Source organism: Chiloscyllium plagiosum, unplaced genomic scaffold, assembly GCF_037043375.1.
Source record: "Chiloscyllium plagiosum isolate Xiang-an unplaced genomic scaffold, Cpla_swu_hap1 HiC_scaffold_4, whole genome shotgun sequence".
NCBI classification, from domain to species: Eukaryota; Metazoa; Chordata; class Chondrichthyes; order Orectolobiformes; family Hemiscylliidae; genus Chiloscyllium; species Chiloscyllium plagiosum.
In genome coordinates, this window is record NW_028270142.1 from 77,979,935 (window position 1) to 78,001,518 (window position 21,584).

The 21,584-nt window shown below is 39.4% G+C and overlaps 1 protein-coding gene across 2 annotated transcripts in view; it reads left to right on the forward strand.

The window, feature by feature from the left end:
• Nucleotides 1-13,191, forward strand: part of lypla1 (lysophospholipase 1) — a 93,364-nt gene extending 80,173 nt beyond the window's left edge. For both annotated transcript variants that reach the window (XM_043688339.2, XM_087986392.1), the window contains 3 exons: nt 97-198; nt 9,158-9,334; nt 11,022-13,191. In XM_043688339.2, the coding sequence (XP_043544274.1) occupies nt 97-198; nt 9,158-9,334; nt 11,022-11,075 (333 nt within the window). In that variant the 3' untranslated portion in view covers nt 11,076-13,191. The remainder of the gene's footprint in view (nt 1-96; nt 199-9,157; nt 9,335-11,021) is intronic.
• Nucleotides 13,192-21,584: the final 8,393 nt, after the last annotated feature.

The window sequence follows — 21,584 nt, forward strand, 5'->3', positions numbered from 1 at the left end:
TTAATGAAAGTAGAAAATGCTATAGCAAAACAGCTTCTGCTGGAAAATATTTGAGGTTTAATGGTGACTTAATTCTTGGTGTAATTTATTCCATAGGGAGGAGCTCTGTCATTGTACACTGCTCTGACAACACATCAGAAACTTGGTGGAGTAATTGGCCTTAGCTGTTGGCTTCCACTTCGGAACTCTTTTCCAGAGGTACTAATAATCCTTACTGATGTTCAATGAGATTATTCAACAAACAGCAAAAGGTTGTTGCAATGAAAGCAATCTTCAACCCTACATACTCCTAAAGTAGAAGTTTGAACTCTTGAAATATTTAGCACTGCAGAAGCAGCACGTCTCCTTTGTTGAAAAAAAGCAAGAACTTATCTTTCTGTCCTTCTCTGTATGTCTACAACCATCCTCTTCCAACATCTTTTCACTGTCACCCTGCTGAGTAGGACTACTCTCACCTGGTTCCCTTCTTACCTAGGAGAAAGTGAGGACTGCACATGCTGGCGATCAGTGTCAAAAGGTGTGCTGCTGGAAACGCACAGCAGGTTAGGCAGCATTCGAAGAGCGGGAGACATGATGAAGGGCTTAAGTCCAAAATGTCGACTCTCCTGCTCCTTGGATGCTCCCTTCTTATTTATATAATTATAGCCAGATAATCGCTTACAATGTTTTTTCTGGCTGCTTTTGCTGACGTCCAGGAGCATATGAAGTAACAGAGAAATTTCTGAACACAATTGAAATAAAGAAACCTAATAAACCCATAAAATGGAAAAGAAAATGTAAGTGAAGGAAAAAATTTTGAAGTAGAATTTATTTTAATGCTAAAACAATAAGTTCAGTTTTTAAAGTTCAAGGTGAGCATGTGTAGTCAGAATTTATCATATGGTTGGTGTTAGCAGACACTCCTGTTTTCCTACTCCCTCAATTTACCTCTGGTGTCACCAGAGTTTAACATTGATCCTGTCCTATTTCTCTTCTATATGCTACATTTTTGGCAACCTCATCTGAATCTGTTAGTTTTTACATGTGCTTTGACTCCAACTCCACCTCACCACTATCTCCCTTGATGATAATGTTTCTTCAGCTGACCTGCTGCTCAGAGAGTCTGTCATGCTGATGCATTGACTTCAGATTCTGGAAGCCACCACTGCACATGAACCTGAAGTCCACACAGGAGTAAGGAAAATTAGGGGGAATGTAGTTAAATTATTGTTGCTAAATGATCAAGTTACTTATCTGATATTGTAGTGGATGACCAGATATGTTTTCCATGTAAATATTGTGAAGATTAAAAGCATTGTTTTCAGTCCCTGCTACAAATTTTGTTTCCATGGTACTGACTCCACCCTCATCCAGGCACCAATTTGAGATTAAATCAACCTGTTTGCCAGGTTGGTGTCACATTTGATTCTGGGATGACCTTCCGACTTCGTGATCACACTTTCTCTTAGAAACCCAGCTGGAGCAACTCCATCAGGTCTGATAGCATCTGTCGAGAGGGAAACTATGTTTTAAGTCCAGTATGTTGACTGTAAAGAACTAAAATCTTCCACATGCATAACATTGGTTCACTTCACCCATCCCAGCTCATCTACCAAAACAGTCATCCATGCCTTCAGTTCCTCCAAACTTGACAATTTCAAAGCACACCAAAGTGACCTCCCATATTCAACTCCTGTAAACTTGGGGTCATCTAGAATTCTCCACCCATGTCTTAATTTCCACGTTATTATTGATAGGAGTAAGGTGAGGCTGGATGGCCTCTATTTAATATTAAGGGTATTAGAAGTAGGACAGATGAGTTAAGCACATGGATTGACACAGAGCTGTGATGATGGCAATTTTAACATTCTCGTTATACAGTCTTCAGGTGGGTTAGGGGAGACAAAAATAGAAATTGCTAGAAAAGTTCAGCAAGTGTGGCAGCATCTGTGGAGAGAAATCAGTGTTAATGCTTTGGGTCAAATTACCCTTCCTCAGTTGTAAAGTGGAGGGTAGTATCACATCTAATTAGATTTAGATTAGATTAGATTACTTAGTGTGGAAACAGGCCCTTCGGCCCAACAAGTCCACACCGCCCCACCGAAGCGTACCCCTACATGTACCCCTTACCTAACACTACGGGCAATTTAGCACGGCCAATTCACCTGACCTGCACAGCTTTGGACTGTGGGAGGAAACCGGAACACCCGGAGGAAACCCATGCAGACATGGGGAGAACGTGCAAACTCCACACAGTCAGTCGCCTGAGGCGGGAATTGAACCCGGGTCTCTGGCGCTGTGAGGCAGCAGTGCTAACCACTGTGCCACCGTGCCGTCCAAAATGGAATCCATTACTGCAATAAGGAGGGATGATCTCTTGGAAGGGCCACCAAATGAGACTTTGTGGGTAGAACTTAGGAATGCAAAAGTAGCAGTCACACTGTTAGGAGTGTGGAAAAGAAGGTGCAGAAAAGGGTTTTGCATGGGGTGCACGCAGTCACCCAAGGGTGGAATTGAACCCAGGTCCCTGGTGCAATGAGGCAACAGTGCTAACTACTGAGCTACTCTTCCACCCCATGTTGTCTTTAGGGTTAAATTTAGGAGTAATAAGTCCAGAGAATCATAAATGTCTATGAATACTCAAGACTGTATAAAAAAGGGATTTTTTTAAAAAAACACACACAATGCATACAAAGGTAGCAAAATAAGAGGTCCTAGAGAAGTATAGGAAGTGCAAGGACACCTGGAGCAATTAGGACAGGAGTCATGAGAAAATGCTGGCAAGCAAGGTTAGAGGGAATTCAAATTTATTCTACAAATAAATCCGAGAGAGTAACCAGGGAAAGAGTAGGGTCAGTTAGGGACCAAGGGGGCAATCTGTGTGTGAAGGCAGAGGACATTGGTCGAGTGTTAAATGAGTACTTCATATCGGTTTATTTACCAGAAAGAGGATGCAAATACAGAATTTGAAGATGGACTGTGAAGTTCATCAGCAGTTTGACATAAGGTGGTCTTGGAGGTCATGTTGGATTTAAAAGTAGACAAATCCCCAGGTCTGAATGAGTTGTACCCCAGGCTGCATTGGGAGATAAGGGAGTAACTCATTTGGGGCCAGACCCAAAATTTTAAATAATCTCTGGCTATAGAAGGTGCTGGAGTGCAACTAATGTGGCTCCACTTTTACAAGAAGGATGGCAGAGATAGACCAATGAATCTAACCTCATTAGGAGGGAAGCTATTGGAAAAAGTAGTGAAGGAGAAAATTAATCTCCATCTGGGCAAGGTGACATCAGGGATAGTCTGTATGGCTTTGTCATAGGCGGTCATGTCCAACAAATCTATTGGAATGTTTTGACAAGATGACTTAAGTTTTCGGATGAGCTTAGGGTAGTTAATGTAGTTTATATGGATTTCAGCAAGGCCTTTTGACAAAGCCCCACATGAGAAACTGATCAAGTAAAGGTTTGTGGCGTCAAGGGTAACTCGGCAAAATTGGCTTAGTGATAGGTGGCAGAAAGTTGTTTGTGGGACTGGAGCCCTGTTATTAAATTATGTTGAGCATATGGAAGGGATAATAAGTTTGCTGATGACAGATTGGCCTTGTGGTTGACAGTGAGGATGAAGGGTGGTGCTGCAGGTGTCTGGTGTACTAACCTCTGCATTGCAGACACTAAGTGCCAGCTCTTAGATAGCTTCTCTTATCTTCCCTGAACCATGACTCCATCATGGAACACTAGCCTCCTGTGCCCTCCAACAGTGAGTAAGCTCATATCTGCATCCAAGCTCACTGCCTCCCACCTCCACACAGACCACTTTGATCACCTTCCCAAAATCCGCAATCAGGACTGCCTGGGCAGACCTATTGTTTCTGCCTGCTCCTGCCTCAGAATGTATCTCTTCCTGCCTCGACTTGATTTTTCTTCCCCTGTCTAATCCCTTTCCGAGTTACAACTGTGATTCCTCAGACGCATCACTTTCAGAATTTCCGGTTTGCAGGCTTCAGCTGCCTCCTCTTTACCATGATTGAGCAATTCCTTTATACATCAGTCACACATCAGGAGATGGTCTTAGGGCTGTCTGCTTTTTCCTGATTTTACAAAAAAACCTGAACCATCATCATCTACCAGAATACTCTTCCTCGCCAAGCTCATCCTTACTCTGAACAAGTACTCTTTTAACTCCTCTCAGTTTCTTCAGGTCAAAAGTCTAGGACCAGCCTAGGTCTCAGTTATGCTTGTCTTTTTGTAGGGTGCATGGAACATTCCTTGCTGCAGTCCTATTCTGGCCCCAACCCACAACGCTAACTCTCCAGTATAATGATTACATCATTAGTTCTGCTTCCCCCTCTCATTTGGAATTAGAAAAGTTTATCTATTTCGTTTCCAATTTCCACCTGCTCTCGCCTTCATCTCATCCATGTCTGAGTGTCCCATCCCTTCCTCAACATCTGGTTTAATTTCTGAGAATGGACAGACCACCAATATCCAGTACAAACCTATCGACTTGCATGGTTATCTTGACTATACATCCTCAGGTCTTGCTTCCTGTAAAGAATCTTCCACTCTCCCAGGTACTCTGTCTCTGTCTCTGTCACATTAGTTCTGATGATGCCAACTTCAACAAGGGGGCCTCTGAAATGTCTACCCCCTTCCTCAACCAAGGAGTCCCCAGCAGCATGATTGACAGGGTCCTCAGTCTGACCCATCACCTGCACTTCAGCCCTCACCCCCTCTCTTCCCTCCCACAATAGTGATAAGAGTCTCCCTTGTCTTCACCTGACATCCCACCACCATCCACATCCATAGGATCATTAGCCACTATTTCTGCTACCTCCAGCAGGATGCTATCACCAGACACGTGCCCCTCTCCTCCCTAGCCAGCCTTGCACAGGAATAGTTTCCTCTGGGACATCCTATTCCACTCTTCCTCTACTCCCAGCACCCCCACAGCAGCTTTTCCAGAAGGTGTAGCACCTGCCTATTTTACTTTCTCCCTTCTCACCATCCAAGACCCCAAACACACCTTCCAGGTGGAGCAGTGCACTTTACCTTCACTTTGCTCAGTCTAGTTTACCTACCTGCTGCTCACAATGTGGCCTCCTACATTGAGGAAACAAAGCACAGACTGTGACTGCTTTGCAAATCACCTACGTTCTGTCCACAAAAAAAGACCCGAAGCTTCCAGTTGCCTGCCACGTCAACAGTGTTCCCTGGCCAGCATCTCTGTCTCAGGCTTGCTGCTGTGCTCCAGTGCGTGGCACAAGCTAGAAGAACAGCACTTCATTTTCCACTTGGGAATTCATTGGACTTCTGGACTATTGAGTTCAACAGTTCTAGGGCTTGAGCACCACCCCTGCTGTCCTTACACCACCCCCCATACCCCAGGCCTTGTCATCACATAGACTGTTAACTGCTCACAACTAATTATCAGTTAGTAATAGTTCCCATCAGCAGCTATTCATAATCCCAGACTGACCTTTACCCAAGTCCTCATCTGTCCAACTGTTTTTCTCTCTCTTTGGGCTCTATCTCCACCTATTGTTTATACCTACTACCTCCCTCCACTCCATCTTATACATTAAATACCAAACATTTCCTAGCTACCACCAGTTCTGAAGAAGGATCACTGAACCTGAACCTGCTTTCTCTCCGCAGATGCTGCCAGATCTGCTGAATTTTTCCAGCAATTTTTGTTTTTGGTTCTGTAGAAGGTGTTTTAGGTTACAGGAAGATATAAACAAACAATGGTCAGATAAGCAGATCAGTGGCAGATGGAATTTAACTTTGATCAAAGTGAGGTGATGCATTTTGGAAGAGGGAACGAGTACTCAATGAATGGCAAGACACTAGCAATCTTGGAGGAACAGAGCTTGGGGTGCTTGCCCATAGGCCCCTGAGGTTGTAGGACAGGTTATTAAGTCATTAAGAAAGCATACACTTGCCTTTATGACTTGTGATATAGATTATAAGAGCAAGGAGGTCATGTTACAGAACTTTAGTAAGGCCACAGTTAGAATACTCTGGTCACCACACTATAAGAAGGAAATTATTGCACTGGGGGAGGTGCAAAGGAGATTCATCAGGATGCTACTTGGGATGGAGCATTTCAGCAAAGAAGGAAGGCTGGATTAGAAAATGTGGGGGAGGAACCTGATTTAGGGGTATGGACAATTTGAGTAGAAAACAGTTGTTCCCCTTAGTTGAAGGGTCAGTAATAAGGGGGCATAAATCTAAAATGAAAAGCAGGAAATTTAGAAGAGGTTTAAGGAAAACCTTTTTCACCTAGAGTATAATGGGTTCTGGAATGCACTACCTGAGTGTGTGGTTGAGGTGGGAAACCTCACAACCTTTAAAAAGCACTTGGATAGCCTTGAATGATAGGCACTTGAAATGTCATATCAGTCTCGTACAGAAACATTGGAATGAGTTTAGGTAGTTTCTTTGGTAGTACAAATTTGATGGGCTGAAGGGTCTCTTCTGTACTATATGATTCTGTGAACTCTGAGATATCACCCTCCTTTCGTTCTGGCTTTTTGTGCATTCCAGTCAGCTGTGCCTTCAGTTGGGTTCTAGGATCTTTTGTTCCTTTGCTGCTCCTTTTGCCTCTTTATCTTGCCTGCCTCCTTTTATGGCACTTGTGAAAACCTACTTCTTTACCCAAACTTTTGGTCATTTGACTTTGATGTAGTGCCACTGTTAAGCACCAAGGTACATTTCATTATGTTAAATGGGAGATGATGGCCTAGTGGTATTATTGCTATACACTTAATCCAGAGACCCAGGTAATATTTCTGGAGAGGGTGATTTGAATCCTGCTATGGCAGCTGGTGGAATTTGAATTCAATAAATATCTGGAATTCATCGAATGATGACAATGAAACCGTTGCCAATCATAAGGACAAACCCATCTGGTTCACTTTAGAGAAAGAAACTGCCATCCTTATCTGGTCTGGCCTACATGTCACTCCAGATCTACAGCATTTGGTTGACACTTAATGAAGTTGGAGATGAGTACAAAATGGCTGGCCTGGCCACTGACACCCGCATCCTGTGAATAAATTAAAAATAAAATGAATAGGAAGGGTTTGGAGGGATATGGGCCGGGCGCTGGCAGGTGGGACTAGATTGGGTTGGGATATCTGGTCGGCATGGACGGGTCGGACTGAAGGGTCCGTTTCCATGCTGTACATCTCTATGACTCTATAACTCTACATACAAATATAAATGTTGGCATATTTTAAAATAGGAAATGTCTTATTTTAATAATTAATAAGATCAACAATAGATCATAATTGATTTGATTGTAACCTCAACTCTACATTCCTGCCAATCCCAAATAACCTCGGACTCCCTTGTTTGTGTTTGAGACGGGGTATTGTAGATAGTCACAACAGAAATTATACAAGTTTGTACTCCAAGAATTTCCACTTTGTTGTAGATTATAGTAGCAAGTAATGTTATTTCACCATTATAAAGATAATTGAATAATAAACATTGCTAAATATTACATAAAATTAAAAGTAATACTTTTGCTTTGTCTCCTATCTCATGAAATGCTACAAATTAGATTGCAACTAGTTTTATTCATTATCTTAATGCTATTAAAGAAGAATGAAATGCACCTAACACAGCATGTGCTTTAGTGCATCAGAATGTAGAATGAGAAGTTAATCCATTATACAAGAGTGCTGGGAACACTAACTGCTTTTATTCAACTTGTTTGAAACTGTGTGGAATAGTTTGTTTATGAAGTCATTTTTGTTTCACTTTAATTGAATCCTACTTTTCCTTGTGCCAATTTCTATTATTGGAAAGTTATTCGAATAATGAATATCTTGTAATTTGCTGCAGTGTGAAATAGCTATTTTGAGTAAAACTAATGAAAGTTTGATATTTTTAAATCCTATCAGCTAAGCATGCTGTATACAATTTATCACCTTTTTTTTATTTAACCATTGAGCACATGATAACAATTCTTCTCCTGTATAGGAAGTTGAGATTTCTGGTTAGATGACTGACCAATGCTCAACATGGTAGACATCTCGATGCAGATATTATTGGCAGTGAAAGTTTGGCAAAAGAGAAGGAATAACTGTGTTCCTTCAAATTTGAAAATTGCAAAATTTGTTTTGGAAAATATAACCATTTCTTCAGACTTGCAATTTATTCAATATATGCTTTTAAGATTGGAAGCACCTATTTTCAATATATATTTTACACTCAGAACATTAAGTTTACTTCAGAAAAGGGTATCCATGCTGGTTAATATTTGAAAATTTCACAACCTCTTTTTCTAATTTCATTCTTGTTGTTTAACCTAATCATTTAGAAATGTGTCATTGTCGACATATTTCAGAATATTTTCAACATATTAAGGTGAAGAGCGCTTAATAACTATGATGCATCTGAGGTTTAGATTTCAACAATGTTGTATATTTGGGAGTATTCTTGAGGATAACATCCTTTTTCTTTTCTGTTGTTTCTGTTTCTGATTTTAAAATTTGCATGTGATATTACTGTCTGTTTCCATACTATCCAATTAATCATCATGCTTGGTTTATAAACCAGTGACTAGGTAATATTCCTAACGAATATTTGAAGTTGAAGGAATTTATGTTGCTAATGTCAATGAAATTTTTTACCTAAAACTTTTCAATATTGATATGTAGTTGTAAATAATTGTGGCCTTTATTTTTCAAATAACTTGGCAGGCAAAATCTTAGTGTAAACCATGTTCCTTGCTAACATTTTTAAAATAATTTGGCAAACCTCTGCTGAGATTTCTTCACCTGTGTTGGAACAACATAATAGAATTTTGTGTACTTGAAATGAGAATACTAATAATTTTACACTGTAGCAGATAGTCAGCATTAACCCAAGGAAAATACTGTTATAGTTTTTTTTTATTGTATAACTCCAAATTTGAGCCCTTGATTCTTTGTCTTCCACTTGTAGAAAGGTTAAATTAGACTTAAATGTTTTCAACTAATAATCAGATTAAGCACTTCTTTTACTCAACAGAAGTCTAATTTGAAGAAGACAAGAGTAGCATTAAGTTTTTCTGAAACTAATTTCTGTAAATCTCGATGCACAACTTCTAATGTTCTTTTATTGCTATTTCTATTAAGCTGTGGATGGAGACAGATCATACAAGTTGTTGCAATTTTTTTTCCCCTAAGGCAGCTGCTAACAGTCCAAACAAAGATATCCGTGCTCTTCAGTGTCACGGAGAAGCTGATCCTATTGTGCCTCTAGCATTCGGTGCTTTCACTGCTGAAAAATTGAAAACCATCATCAATCCAGATAATGTTATTTTCAAGTCCTACGAAGGCATGATGCATGGTTCTTGTCCCCAGGTCAGTAATTATATATCTTGAAATATTAGAAGTAAAATCTATTCCTGAAAACGTCAACATTTAATGTTTAATAGGATATAATGAATTTGTTGGTGGTTATAATAGTGACTCAAGTGTTACAATTTATATATGTACAGGAACAATATTCCAATGCGCTAAAATCTTCTAGCTATTAAAAAGACAGGATTGAGCTTTTGTTAATTTCTACTTGAAACTGTGTTAAAGGCATTTATTGAAATGAGAACTTTTATTTTGTTTTATTACCCTTTATTTGACCCTAATGTCTCAAAAAAAGTGAGCGCCCAATGGCTCAATGATTAAATATGTTATCTGCCTGATACAAAAGTTGAGCTAGAAAGGTTACAAATTGTTGTTTGGTCTGTGCCACATTAATTGTGGTCTAGAGTAGTGGTAGAGTCTTGGGCGTTGGTTGGCTATCCTAATACAATACTATCTGTGGATAGGTAGGCAATGTACTTTGCAACTATAATTTTTAATGGCATTTTGTAAAAAAAAAAAATACATTTTTTAAAAATTCATTCACATGTGGGTGCTTCGGCAAGATCAGATGGCAGTTAAGAGTTAATCACATTGCTGTGAGTCTGCTGTGACATGTAGGCTAGACCAGGTAAGGATGGCAGTTTCATTCCCTAAAGGACATTAGTGAACCAAAAGTTTTTCCAACAGTTGGCAATGGATTCATGGTCATTATTTAGACTCTTTATTCTAGAAGTTCATTGAATTCAAATTTCACCATCTACCATGGTAGGATTCGAACCTGAGTCCCCAGGTCGTTACCTGGGTCTCTGGATTAACAGTCAGGTGACAATACTACTAGTGTCTTGCCAATGAAAATTAGTCTTCATTCATATTTATGAAGCTAATTAAGGATTCATTTAAGTAGTCATATTTACTCATGTCTGTGGCAATGAGTACTTGCACACACAGGATATCTGGTCGGCATGGATGAGTTGGATCAAAGGGTTTGTGTCCATGCTGTGCATCTCTATGGCTCTGTCAAATTGGCTGCAGGGTTTCTGTAAAGGGGTTTATCTTCACATGGTTGCTTGAACTAGGAATGGTACAAGTCAGGGAGCTAGGGCAGTTTGTTCGCACCAAAATTCCAGGGATGTTTTAGCTTCATCACGATGTGAAGAAGCCATTCAACTGTTTGCTGCCTTTTATGGCTCATAGTTTGTGTTGAATGGATTTCGAGAACACACTGTGGGTGCCTCAGTGGTTAGCACTGCTGCCTCACAGTATCAGGGTCCCAGGTTCGATTCCAGCCTCGGGTGATTGCCTGTGTGGAGTTTGCACGTTCTCCCTGTGTCTGCCTGGGTTTCCTCTGGGTGCTCCGGTTTCCTCAATTCAAAGATGTGCAGTTCAGTTGAATTGGCCATGTTAAATTGCCCATAGGTGCATTAGTCAGAGGGAAACGGGTCTGGGTGAGTTACTCTTCGGAGGGTCGGTGTGGAGTTGTTGGGCTGAAGGGCCTGTTTCCACACTCTAGGGAATCTAATCTAAAAAAAATCTATTGCTGGTATTCCTAATGGAACCCAAATGTCACCATTCTGAATGCAGGTATTCTAAGCATTCTTTCTCACCTGTCTGTCTGCCTTGTCTGTCCTCCCTGTCTGTCCCCTATTTATGATGCACCAATTTTAATAACCTTTTGTTTTATAACCAGGAAATGATGGACGTCAAACAATTCATTGAAAAGCATCTACCTCCAATCAACTAATAGAAAAATGCTTCTGATGGTCTAAGAAGCTGCACCAGCATCTGATCATGATAGACCCTAATCCTTTTCATTAACTATATCAGTCATACATTTTAATACTTGCACATTTTTTCACTATTTACATTGTAATTTTCACATTTACATTCTGTAATTTTCACAAGGAAACTTTTGAATATTACGATGAGATGGATGCTGCGTGCTACAGTTTCTAAATGCTTAACACTGCAGTAAATGCTGGAAATGTTTAAGCTGCTCATGTTCAGATGTTTGAGCACCCTAATCTTTACTGTGCCCAAGTATAGTTTGCTTTTGCATTTGTTCACGTTGTGATTATTTTTGCCTTGACTGTGATAATGGTGTCTGTATCAATATATGAAAAAAAGTACAAGAAACTACAAGCTCCCAAAAAAGATTGTCATTAGCTGAAATCTGAACATAGCAAACACTGATATAGAAAATCAAATAAAAGTCATAATTGATAATTAAGGGTGCTTACTTCAAAATTGTGATAGTTGAATCTTAATATATATCTTAGAACAGTACACTTAAATACACTTTTCAACAGTAGTTTCTAAACAAAACATTATGAAAAACATTAAGTGATCTGTTGAAAAGTGGTGCTGTCAAAGTTAAGCATGAAACAAAGTGCAGCATTTTATCATTTGATGATTGCATCTTCTTTAACATAACATTACTTAGTCTAATACAATGTATCAATTTAAGAAACAAATGAAAGTGTGTACATTTCCGTAAATCTAAAGGACAAAACTGTGCAGGGATAACTTTCATATTCCAGTTAGACATGAGCAAATGTTGCAATGGTGAATTCGCTAGTGTATTTTTATTTACTTTTTGTATGATGTGAAATTTACCTAATGTTTAAGCATTACATTTTTAAACCAACTAACTTAGTATTGATTTCATTTAGATGTGACATGCAGTTTGTGTGCCACAATCCAAGATTGCAAACAACTTTCAGATACAAACGTGCTTCACAATTCTCAAACTAATGTGACATGATTTAACAGAAGTGTCTAAATTTAAGTTTGTGATTATCACTGGTACAATGTTTAATTTATTTTTGGAAAAAACAGCTTTTGTACAGGAATTGTGTGCTTTTAAAAAAATTGTATTAATTGACCATAGAAAACCAGGTAAAACACCTCTTCAAAATAAATGTGATATACATGCAAGGTTGAAATATTTCAGAACTAAATTATGGGTGGAATTTCCCATTTCTCTGCATGGGGACAAGTATCTGAAGTGACTTAAAATACTATTCCCACTGCTGTGAAAATTTATTAGATTGTTCACAGCTTATTAACAAATGAGCATGGTGAGTTTTTCAGTGAATCACAGGCATTGACCCTGGTGATCTATGGTAACTGAAATTACTGGCCAATCAGAGACCAATAACTTTGGATCCCAAAGTCTGCTGATCCTTGACCCATGGTGGAGAAGGCAAGGGGTGTATGTGAGTGTGTGCAGAGTGGGTGGACAGATAGTTGGAGCAATGGTAGGCCACTGTCTGTCACTCACATACACTCCCACACAACACACACCCATGTCCATGGTTTCCTGAGTCTGGAAGTGGCAAGTTGAGGTCCTTAAGTGTACTTAAGGGTATTAATTGGTGGCAGGATCAGAAGGTTGTCCTTGGACTTTCCCAGAGTTGTCCAGAATTTAATTAGCGAGATCAAAAGAAAAGGGTCAGTTTCTGTCCAGGACCAACTCCTCCAATTATTTCCCCTTTTTGCCACCTCCCAGGGAGGGAATATTCAGCCTCTTACTTTGTTTGACTACGTGAGAAAATTTTTTGGAATATTTAAATGGTGTCAGAATTGAAAAAATGTTGATTGTGCAGTCTCAAAAGTTATTTGGTAATGTATTCATAATTCTATGAACTGTACCTAATACCCAGGTTAAAACTGAAGTGAAAATCTTTTGTTAACTAAATTCATGGATAGATGAATCCTGTTGTACAATAAACTGTGAGGCACTTGATTCACGTACATTTCTCAAGATTTCCGATGAATGTGTACCATTTTTGGTGCATATAATAATTTCAGAGAATGAAAAATTTTAAAAATAAAACCACCTGTTGATAAGACTATAATTAACTCCTGGATTGTGTGTTTTGATTTTCTACACTTAATCAAGTAACTCTCCATCAGAAGAATTTTGTTAGTCTGAAATTACTCAATTTTTGGAAACTAAAATATAATGAGGATGAGCTTGTTAAGGGCTTTGTCCTGAATCCCAATCATGGTTAGTGGGTTGCTCATTTCTGTTATTCGGATTTGTTTATCTTATTTGCTCTTTTGCCTTAATTGAACTCTGTGTAACATATATGGCTATATATCTGGACCAGCAATTCGCAGCCTGGATCTCCATCCTAATGTGAATGATCCCGAGACCAGTTCAAATCTCATGCCCGCAATTGAGAACTTCAAACTTAATCAATGTATCTGGAATAAAAAGCCACTTTGAGATCATGGAAGTACTAGAAATGCATTAACCATCGATCTGGATCATAGATTTTCATGCAAGAATAGGACCAGCATCCTTGCAGGGAGGTTTGCACGTGCTGGTGGGGATGGTTTAAACTAATTTGGCAAGGGAGGTGGGATCCAGACAATGTTCAGAAAGGAAAGCTGAATAGCCAAGATTAAAGTGACAGCGAATGCATCAGTAAGGCATAGACATTACAGGGCAGTTAATGCACAAGTGAACTTAGCAAAGTTGTATGATATTTATTTAATGTTAGGAGTCTGAGAATCAAGGTAAAATATGAAGATATGTCATTGCTATCACTGAGACATCATTAAAAGAGGTACAGAACTGGTAGTTAAATATTCCAGGATACAGGGTCTTTGGTAAAAGAGGAGGTGGTGTTGCAATTTTGATTAGGCAATCTATTATAGCAGTAAGGATGGATGACATTTGAAGTCCTCAAATGAAACTATATTGGTAAATTTTAAAAACTGAAAATAAGCAATCACATTGCGAGTGTGCTCTAGGCTCATGAACCGTCCATGAGAAAGAGAAGAGCAAGTATGCAGACACATTTCAAGGAAGTAATCGGGCAATGATAAGGGATTTCAACTTCCCCAGCATTAAAAGGTGATGTCAGTTTGTGCAAGGTGTGAAGGGAGCAGAATTTTTGAAATGCATCCAAGATAGCCTTTCAAAGAGGGGGTGATCCTGGAGATTTTCAGTAAGAGTTGGGCAAGTGGTTGAAGAATTAGTGGGAGAGCATTTTGCAGACAGTGGTCCTAACTCTGCTAGATTCAAGACTGCTATGGTTTAGGGTATGGCTGGGCCTAAAATCAAAGTTCCCAATTGGCTGATTTTGATCAGATCAGATTTTGCCAGTGTGGACTGACAGCTGATTTTAGGGAAATTGTCCCAGAAAATCGGTAGCACAGTGGTTAGCACTGCTGCCTCACAGCGCCAGAGACCCGGGTTCAGTTCCCGCCTCAGGCAACTGTCCATGTGGAGTTTGCACATTCTCCCGTGTCTGTGTGGGTTTCCACCCACAATCCAAAAATGTGCATGTTGGGTGAATTGGCCATGTTAAATTGCCTATAGTGTTAGGTGAAGGGGTAAATGTAGGGGAATGGGTCTGGGTGGGTTACACTTTGGCGGGTCGGTGTGAACTTGTTGGGCCGAAGGGCCTGTTTCCACACTGTAAGTAAGCTAATCTAACAGTGGGATGTATTCAAGAGGAAATATGGATAATACAGGGCCATTGTGTTCCAATAAAGAAAACGTTGGGACCATCAAATCCTGTGAACCCTGGATATCACTGGGTGTACATCATTGAATTGAGAGAAAAAAAGGGGAGGCTTATGACTCAAAGGGCTCAAAACAGAAGCCCTCAAAGAATATAGAATATACAAGAGGGAATTTTAAAAGTGAGGTTAGGAGAGCTAAAATTGGTTATGAAAAGATATTGGCAGGTAAAATAAAGGAAGATCATAAGTTGCTTTACAAGTAGATTAAAGGTAAAAGATAATGAGGGAAAAGGTAGGTCCAATAAAGGAGTAGAGTGTTCATTTAACAAGATTATTTAGGTAGGGTTCAAATAAATAATTTGGGGCAGTGATCACTCGTGAGAGTGATGGTATAGGGATAGAAATCAAGATCTGTGATACAATTAAAGAAATTAGCATAGGAGTTTGGGTAGTCTGGCAGGTTTAACTATATATCAGTCTCAAAGAACAGATGAAAGCCAGATTATTGAGAAAGACAAGGTAGGAAATAGTCATTTGCAAACACTTTTAATTCCTGTGAGGATAACCAATGTGATACTATTATTCAATAAGAGAACAAAAGATAAACCAGGAACACACAGACCAGTCAGTGGGAAAACTGACCAAACCTTGGTGGGAAAACTGTCAGAAGCAATTCTGAGGGACAGATTAATCAAGAACAGTCATCTTAGTTTTGTTAAGGGGAGAAGTCATGTCTGAACAATTTGATTGAATTTTTCAAAGAGGTGACTAGGTACGCAAATGAAGGCAATGCTTTTGATGTGGTCAATTTGGACTTAAGCAAGACTTTTAATAAAGTTCTACATGGGACTCTGATAAGTTTAAGGGCCCAAGGAATGTAAGGAAACTTGGCAAAAAAAAAATCTACAATTCGTTAATTGGCAGAAGCAGAGGACAATAGTTGAGGAACATTTTCCTGAACGGAAGTCTGTACAGTGGGCTCCCAACAGATCAGTGTTAGGATCTTTGCTGCTTCTAATTCATATAAATGATTTCGACTTGAATATAAGAGGGTTGATCAGTAAATTCAAAGAAGGTATGAAAATTAGTGATAAATAATGATGATGGCCTTCGACTTCAAGAGGATATAGCCTGTCCTCTGATGGGGTGATCCATGGCAAATGAAATTCAATCTAGATAAGTGTGAAGTGATGCGCTTGGGCAGGCCAAGCAAGGTGACTGAATATGTGATGAATGGTACAGAGAAAGTTTGGTATGCATGTACACTGCTATCTTAAGGTATCCGGACAGGTGAACAAAGTGGTTATGGTGGCAAATTTGCCTTTATTAAGAGGCATATTGTTAAGGACATGGAGGCTATGCTGGAACTGTATAAAACATTGGTTAGGCCACAGTATTGTGTGCAGTTCTGGAATCCATATTATAGGAGGCATGTGATGGCACTGACGAGAATGAAGAGATTTGTCAGGGTGTTGCCTTAGCTGGACAATTTCAGTTATGATGATATATTGATCAGACTGGGGTTTTGCTTAGACAGAGGAGATTAATAAGGGACCTGACTGAGATTCATGAAAATTGAGGAGCATAGATAGGGTAGACAGGAAAAAACGTTTCCTTTTGGTTGAGGGATCAATGTCTGGGGGGCTTTAAGGTAAGGTTTGGAAAGTTTAGAGGAGATGTGAGGAAAAGCTTTTTCACCTAGAGGATGGTAGGACTCATTTCGTAAGTAGGGCAGTAATATCCACACCATAACGATGGGAAACTGATGATGTCTAAGCAACAGAAAAAAAATTTGGGGCATGAATGTGTAAGGCAATATGTAAAAATTACTAGGTTATTGTTTGTTGACTGAATTCAAATTCCACCAGCTGCCATGGTTCATTTGAACCCATGTCACCAATACGTTAACCTGGGCCCTCCGGTTGCTAGTCCAGAGGTTTTACTATCACACCACTGCCTTTTATAATGGATTCTAACATTTTCTGTATGACTGGCATTAAACCAACAGTCCGTATAACTCCATTTTCCCTCTTCCTCACTTCTTCAAAAACTGGATAACATTTCTTTCTTTCAATCCACAGGGAACCTTTACAAAATCTATTGAATTTTCGAAGATAACCACACCCACTAACTCTTTATCACCACCTTCAACATTCTGAAGTGTAGTATATGGTCAAGCAGATTAATGAATCTTCAATCTAGTTAAAATTTCAAGTGCTACTTCTTTATTAATACTAAAATCAAATAGATGTTTGGTAGTACAAAACTTGTACTTACTGAAAAAAGATACATTTTATCGAAACCTTTCACCTTGCACTCATCAGGTCAAATTGCAAGAATATCAATTTAGGGGAAGCTAACATGTACGGATATGAGAAGGCTGGTTGGCAAGTTAACTCGGATGAGTCGCGATAGTGCGATGGAGAGTATACCAATTAGTAATTACATTGTTTAAATTTTAAACCTGGCAGGGTGACTCTAAAATGGAACCAAAGTCAGGCAATTAGGATCAAGTTACTGCAGATGCTGGAATCTGTACTGAAAACAATAAATGCTGGAAATCCCAATGTGTCAGACACCATCCATGGAGAGAGAATAAGCTAACGTTTTGAGTCTAGATGACTCTTCATCAGAACTCAAAAGGGTTTGGTTGCTCTCCAGGGATGCTATCTGACCTGTTGTGATCTCCAGCATTTTGCTGTTTTCAACTGTCAGTCATTATTTAGTTGGCCATTCTCCATTGCAATGTCTCTTCAAATGTCTCTTATTTTACAATATAAATGTTGCTTTCTGCTTAAATCGGTATTCTAATTAATTGCCCCAATGAGTGCAAGAATAAAAACTTGGAACACAATATATATAGTTTCAGTAATACTGATTTTCTTCATTTCCTCAGTTTCACAAATCCCTTGGTTGGCTGGTATTTCTATCATATTACAGTTGTTATTTCCTAAAATTTCCTTTACAGCAAAAATATTAATTAGTCCTTTCTCATTACACAATACCATATCTACTCATCAACTACAGCTCTGCCTTCAACACCATAATCCCTATCAGACTAATCTCAGAACTCTGAGACCAAGGTCTCAGGTCCACCTTCTGCAACAGGATCCTCAGCCTCCTGACCCACAGATCATAATCACCAACTTTTACAGATGCTCCATTGAAAGCATTCTATCTGGGTACATAACAGCCTGGCACGGATCTGCTCTGCCCAGGATCTTAAGCTACAGAAAGTTGGGTACACAGCACCAACCATCACAGAAGCCAACCTACCATCCATGGACTCCTTTTCCACTTTATGTTGCAGTAGAAAGGCTACCAACATCATCAAAGACACTCTGGTAATACTTTCTTTAGACCTCTTTCATCAGGTAGAAGATACAAAAGCTTGAACAGACAGACCATAAGGTTCAAAGACAGTTTATTAGACTGTTGTTACTAGACTGCTGAATGGACCTAACTTCAAATAATGTTGATCTTGCTTTGTGCACCTCTTGTGCAGCCGTAACCTGTATGCTTCACACTGTCTAAGCACCCTATAATCTGTATGTCCTTGTTTGCTATGGTCGGCGTGTACTGAGCACAAAACAAAGTTTTTCACACATGGTTCAATAAATAAAATAAAATCTAAAATAGCCACTGTCTTATTGGTTCTTCAATGTATTGCTCCAGAAACCCACTGTGTATACTCTCTAGAAATTCACCATTCACATTAGTGCTGATTAGGTTCACCCAGCCTATATATAAATTGAAGTTGCCCATTATTACGTGCATCCCTCGTGTCTTTATTTATACCATGCCACTAGTTTTTGGCCTATAAACAGCTGTCAAAATATTTGTTGCCCTGTGCTGTTTCTAACTTCTTTGAACTGATGTTACATCCTGCTTGGTTGGCACTGCATCCACAAGCATCTACTTCTTCCACCACCAATACTCAATAGCTGCAGTGTGTACTATCTACAAGAGACACTGCAGACATTCACCAAAGATCTTTAGACGGCACTTTCCAAACCCATACCCATTTCCATTAGAATGATGACGGCAGCAGATACATGGGAACACCACGAACTGCAAGTTGCCCTCCAAACAACTCACCATCCTGACTTAGAAATAGTTCCTTCACTGTACTTGAAACAGGATCCTGGAATCCCCTCCCTAAGGGCATGTGGGTCAAACTACATCTTCCCTAAATTTGAATATTCAATTCAACATTTTGTTCACCCTGCAGCCAATCAAGGGTAATTAAACCATAACCATTTACTCCAATTTGTGCCTTAAAATAATTAAACTTGTTGCAAATGTCACATGCATTCAGATAGAGTGCCTTTAACTCTGTCTTTTTAACATTATTCTGCATTCTGGTCTTATTTGATGAACATTCTTGCTTTGTCTTCTAATTTTGTTTTATTACTTTTCTACTTCCTGTTTCCAGTTTTGTCCACCAAATCCAAGCTCCCTGTCAAGTTCCCATCTCCCCCTCAGTCTTAAATCCTTTTCAACAACAGTAGCAAATCTCCCTATTAGTCCTGGTCTAGCTGAAATGCAATCAATCCCATTTGTACAGACCACACCTGCCACAGAACTATTCCCAATGCCTCAGCAATCTGATGGTCTCCTTTATGCACTATTTTCCCAGCCATGTAATTAATGACTGAATTCTCCTATTTTTATACTCACTAGCACATGGATTTGGACATGATCTTGAAATATTTTATATGTACAATAGAGGAAAGAGAATAATCCAGGGGAAGAGTAGTCTGTATGTGTTATGATGCAGAAAGAAGCCACATGATTTTTCGTGCTTACCCCAGCTTGCATAGTGTCAACCTTTTTTCCTCATAACTTGGGAATCAAAGTGGCAAACTGTGGGTGATCCAGAAGTGCAGGAGGTGAAATTCTAAAGTTACTTTGGTTCTGTATTCACTATTGAAAAAGTAAAGGTAGGTACAGAAATTAGAGAAGGTCACTGTGATAAATTTGAACAAATCACCACTGAAAGGGAGGAGGTATTTGCAGTTACAGCAAACTTAAAGTTGGATAAACTTTAAGCCTAAATGAGGTACATCCTGTTGTGGGAAGCAAAGGAGGAAGATGCAATAGACAATAGGTGCAGGAGTCGGCCATTCTGCCCTTCGAGCCTGCACCACCATTCAATATGATCATGGCTGATCATCTTTAATCAGTATCCTGTTCCTGCCTTATCTCCATAACCCTTGATTCCACTATCCTTGAAAGCTCTATCCAACTCTTTCTTAAACGAATCCAGAGACTGGGCCTCCACTGCCCTCTGGGGCAGAGCATTCCACACAGCCACCACTCTGGGTGAAGAAGTTTCTCCTCATCTCTGTCCTAAATGGTCCACCCTGTATTTTTAAGCTGTGTCCTTGATATTAATTTTCAAAACTTGTCTGGACATAAGAGACATGCCAGAGAATTGGAAGATGCCTGATATGCTATCATTATTCAAGAAAGCTGATTGGAATAAACCAGGGAACTATAAGCCAGTGAGTCTAACATAAAAAGGGAAACGTTTAGAAAAAAATCTGAGTGACAGAGCTTATCTTCAACTGGTGACAGAAGGATTAATCAAAGAGAGTCACCATATCTCTGACAGGGAAAGATCATATTTAACAAATTTGATTGAATTAGTTGAGGTGATGAGAATGTGGATGAGAATAATGCAATTGATGTTGCCTACTGGACTTCAGAAAGGCATTTTGACATGGTGTTGTATAAGAGACAGGTCAAGAAGGTAACAATCCTTGGCATCCAGAGCAATTTGGCAAATTGGATACAAAATTCATTTAGTCACATGAAGCAGAAATGCTGGTTGAAGGTTGTTTATGTGCCTTGTTGTTTGTAGTGTGTCTTAAGGTCTAGATACAAATATAAGAAGGTTTTATCAGTAAGTTTGCAGATGATTCAAAAGTTGGTGGTGTGATAAATAGCAAGGAAAAAAGCTATAGACTACAGGAATATATAAACAGGCTAGTCAGATGGTCTGAGCAGTGGTAGATGGAGATTAATTTGGAAGAGTGTGAAGTATTGCCTTTTGAGAAGACTAATAAGGCTAGGGAGTACATAATGAATGGTAGGACCCTTGGTGGTTTTAAAATTCAGCCAGACCTTAGGTGCATATCTACATGGATCCTTATAGTCAACAAGTGGTGAACATGGTTGTCAGGAAGGCATCTGGAATATTGCCTTTATTAGTTGTGACATAGATTACAATAGTTGGGAGGTTATGATGGAGCATTATAGGACATTGGTTAGGCCACATTTACAATATTTGTGCAATTCTGTTCATCACATTATAGGAAGGATGTGATTGTACGAGAGACAGTGCAGAGGAGATTTATAAGGTGCTACCAAGTGTGACTACATAGTTTGACACAAAAACAGAGTGCAGGAGAAACACAGCAAGTCTGGCAACATCCTTAGCGAGAAAAACAGAGTTAATGTTTCAACCAATGACACTTCACCAGTACAGTTCTGATGAAGGATCACTGGATGTAAAACACTATCTTCACTTTTCTCCACAGATGCTGTCAGGCCTGCTGATTTTCTCCTGCACTTTGTGTTTGCATTTCAGGTTTCCAGCATTAGCAGTTCTTTGTATTTATTCTACATAGTTTAGGGTTGTTTTCTTTGGAGCTGAGTAAAGTGAGTGAGACCTAATTAATGTCTACAAGATAGTGAGGGTCATAGATATGGTCAATAGGGATGTGCTTTCCCCTTAGTAGAGGGATCAGTTACCAGGAAGCATAGA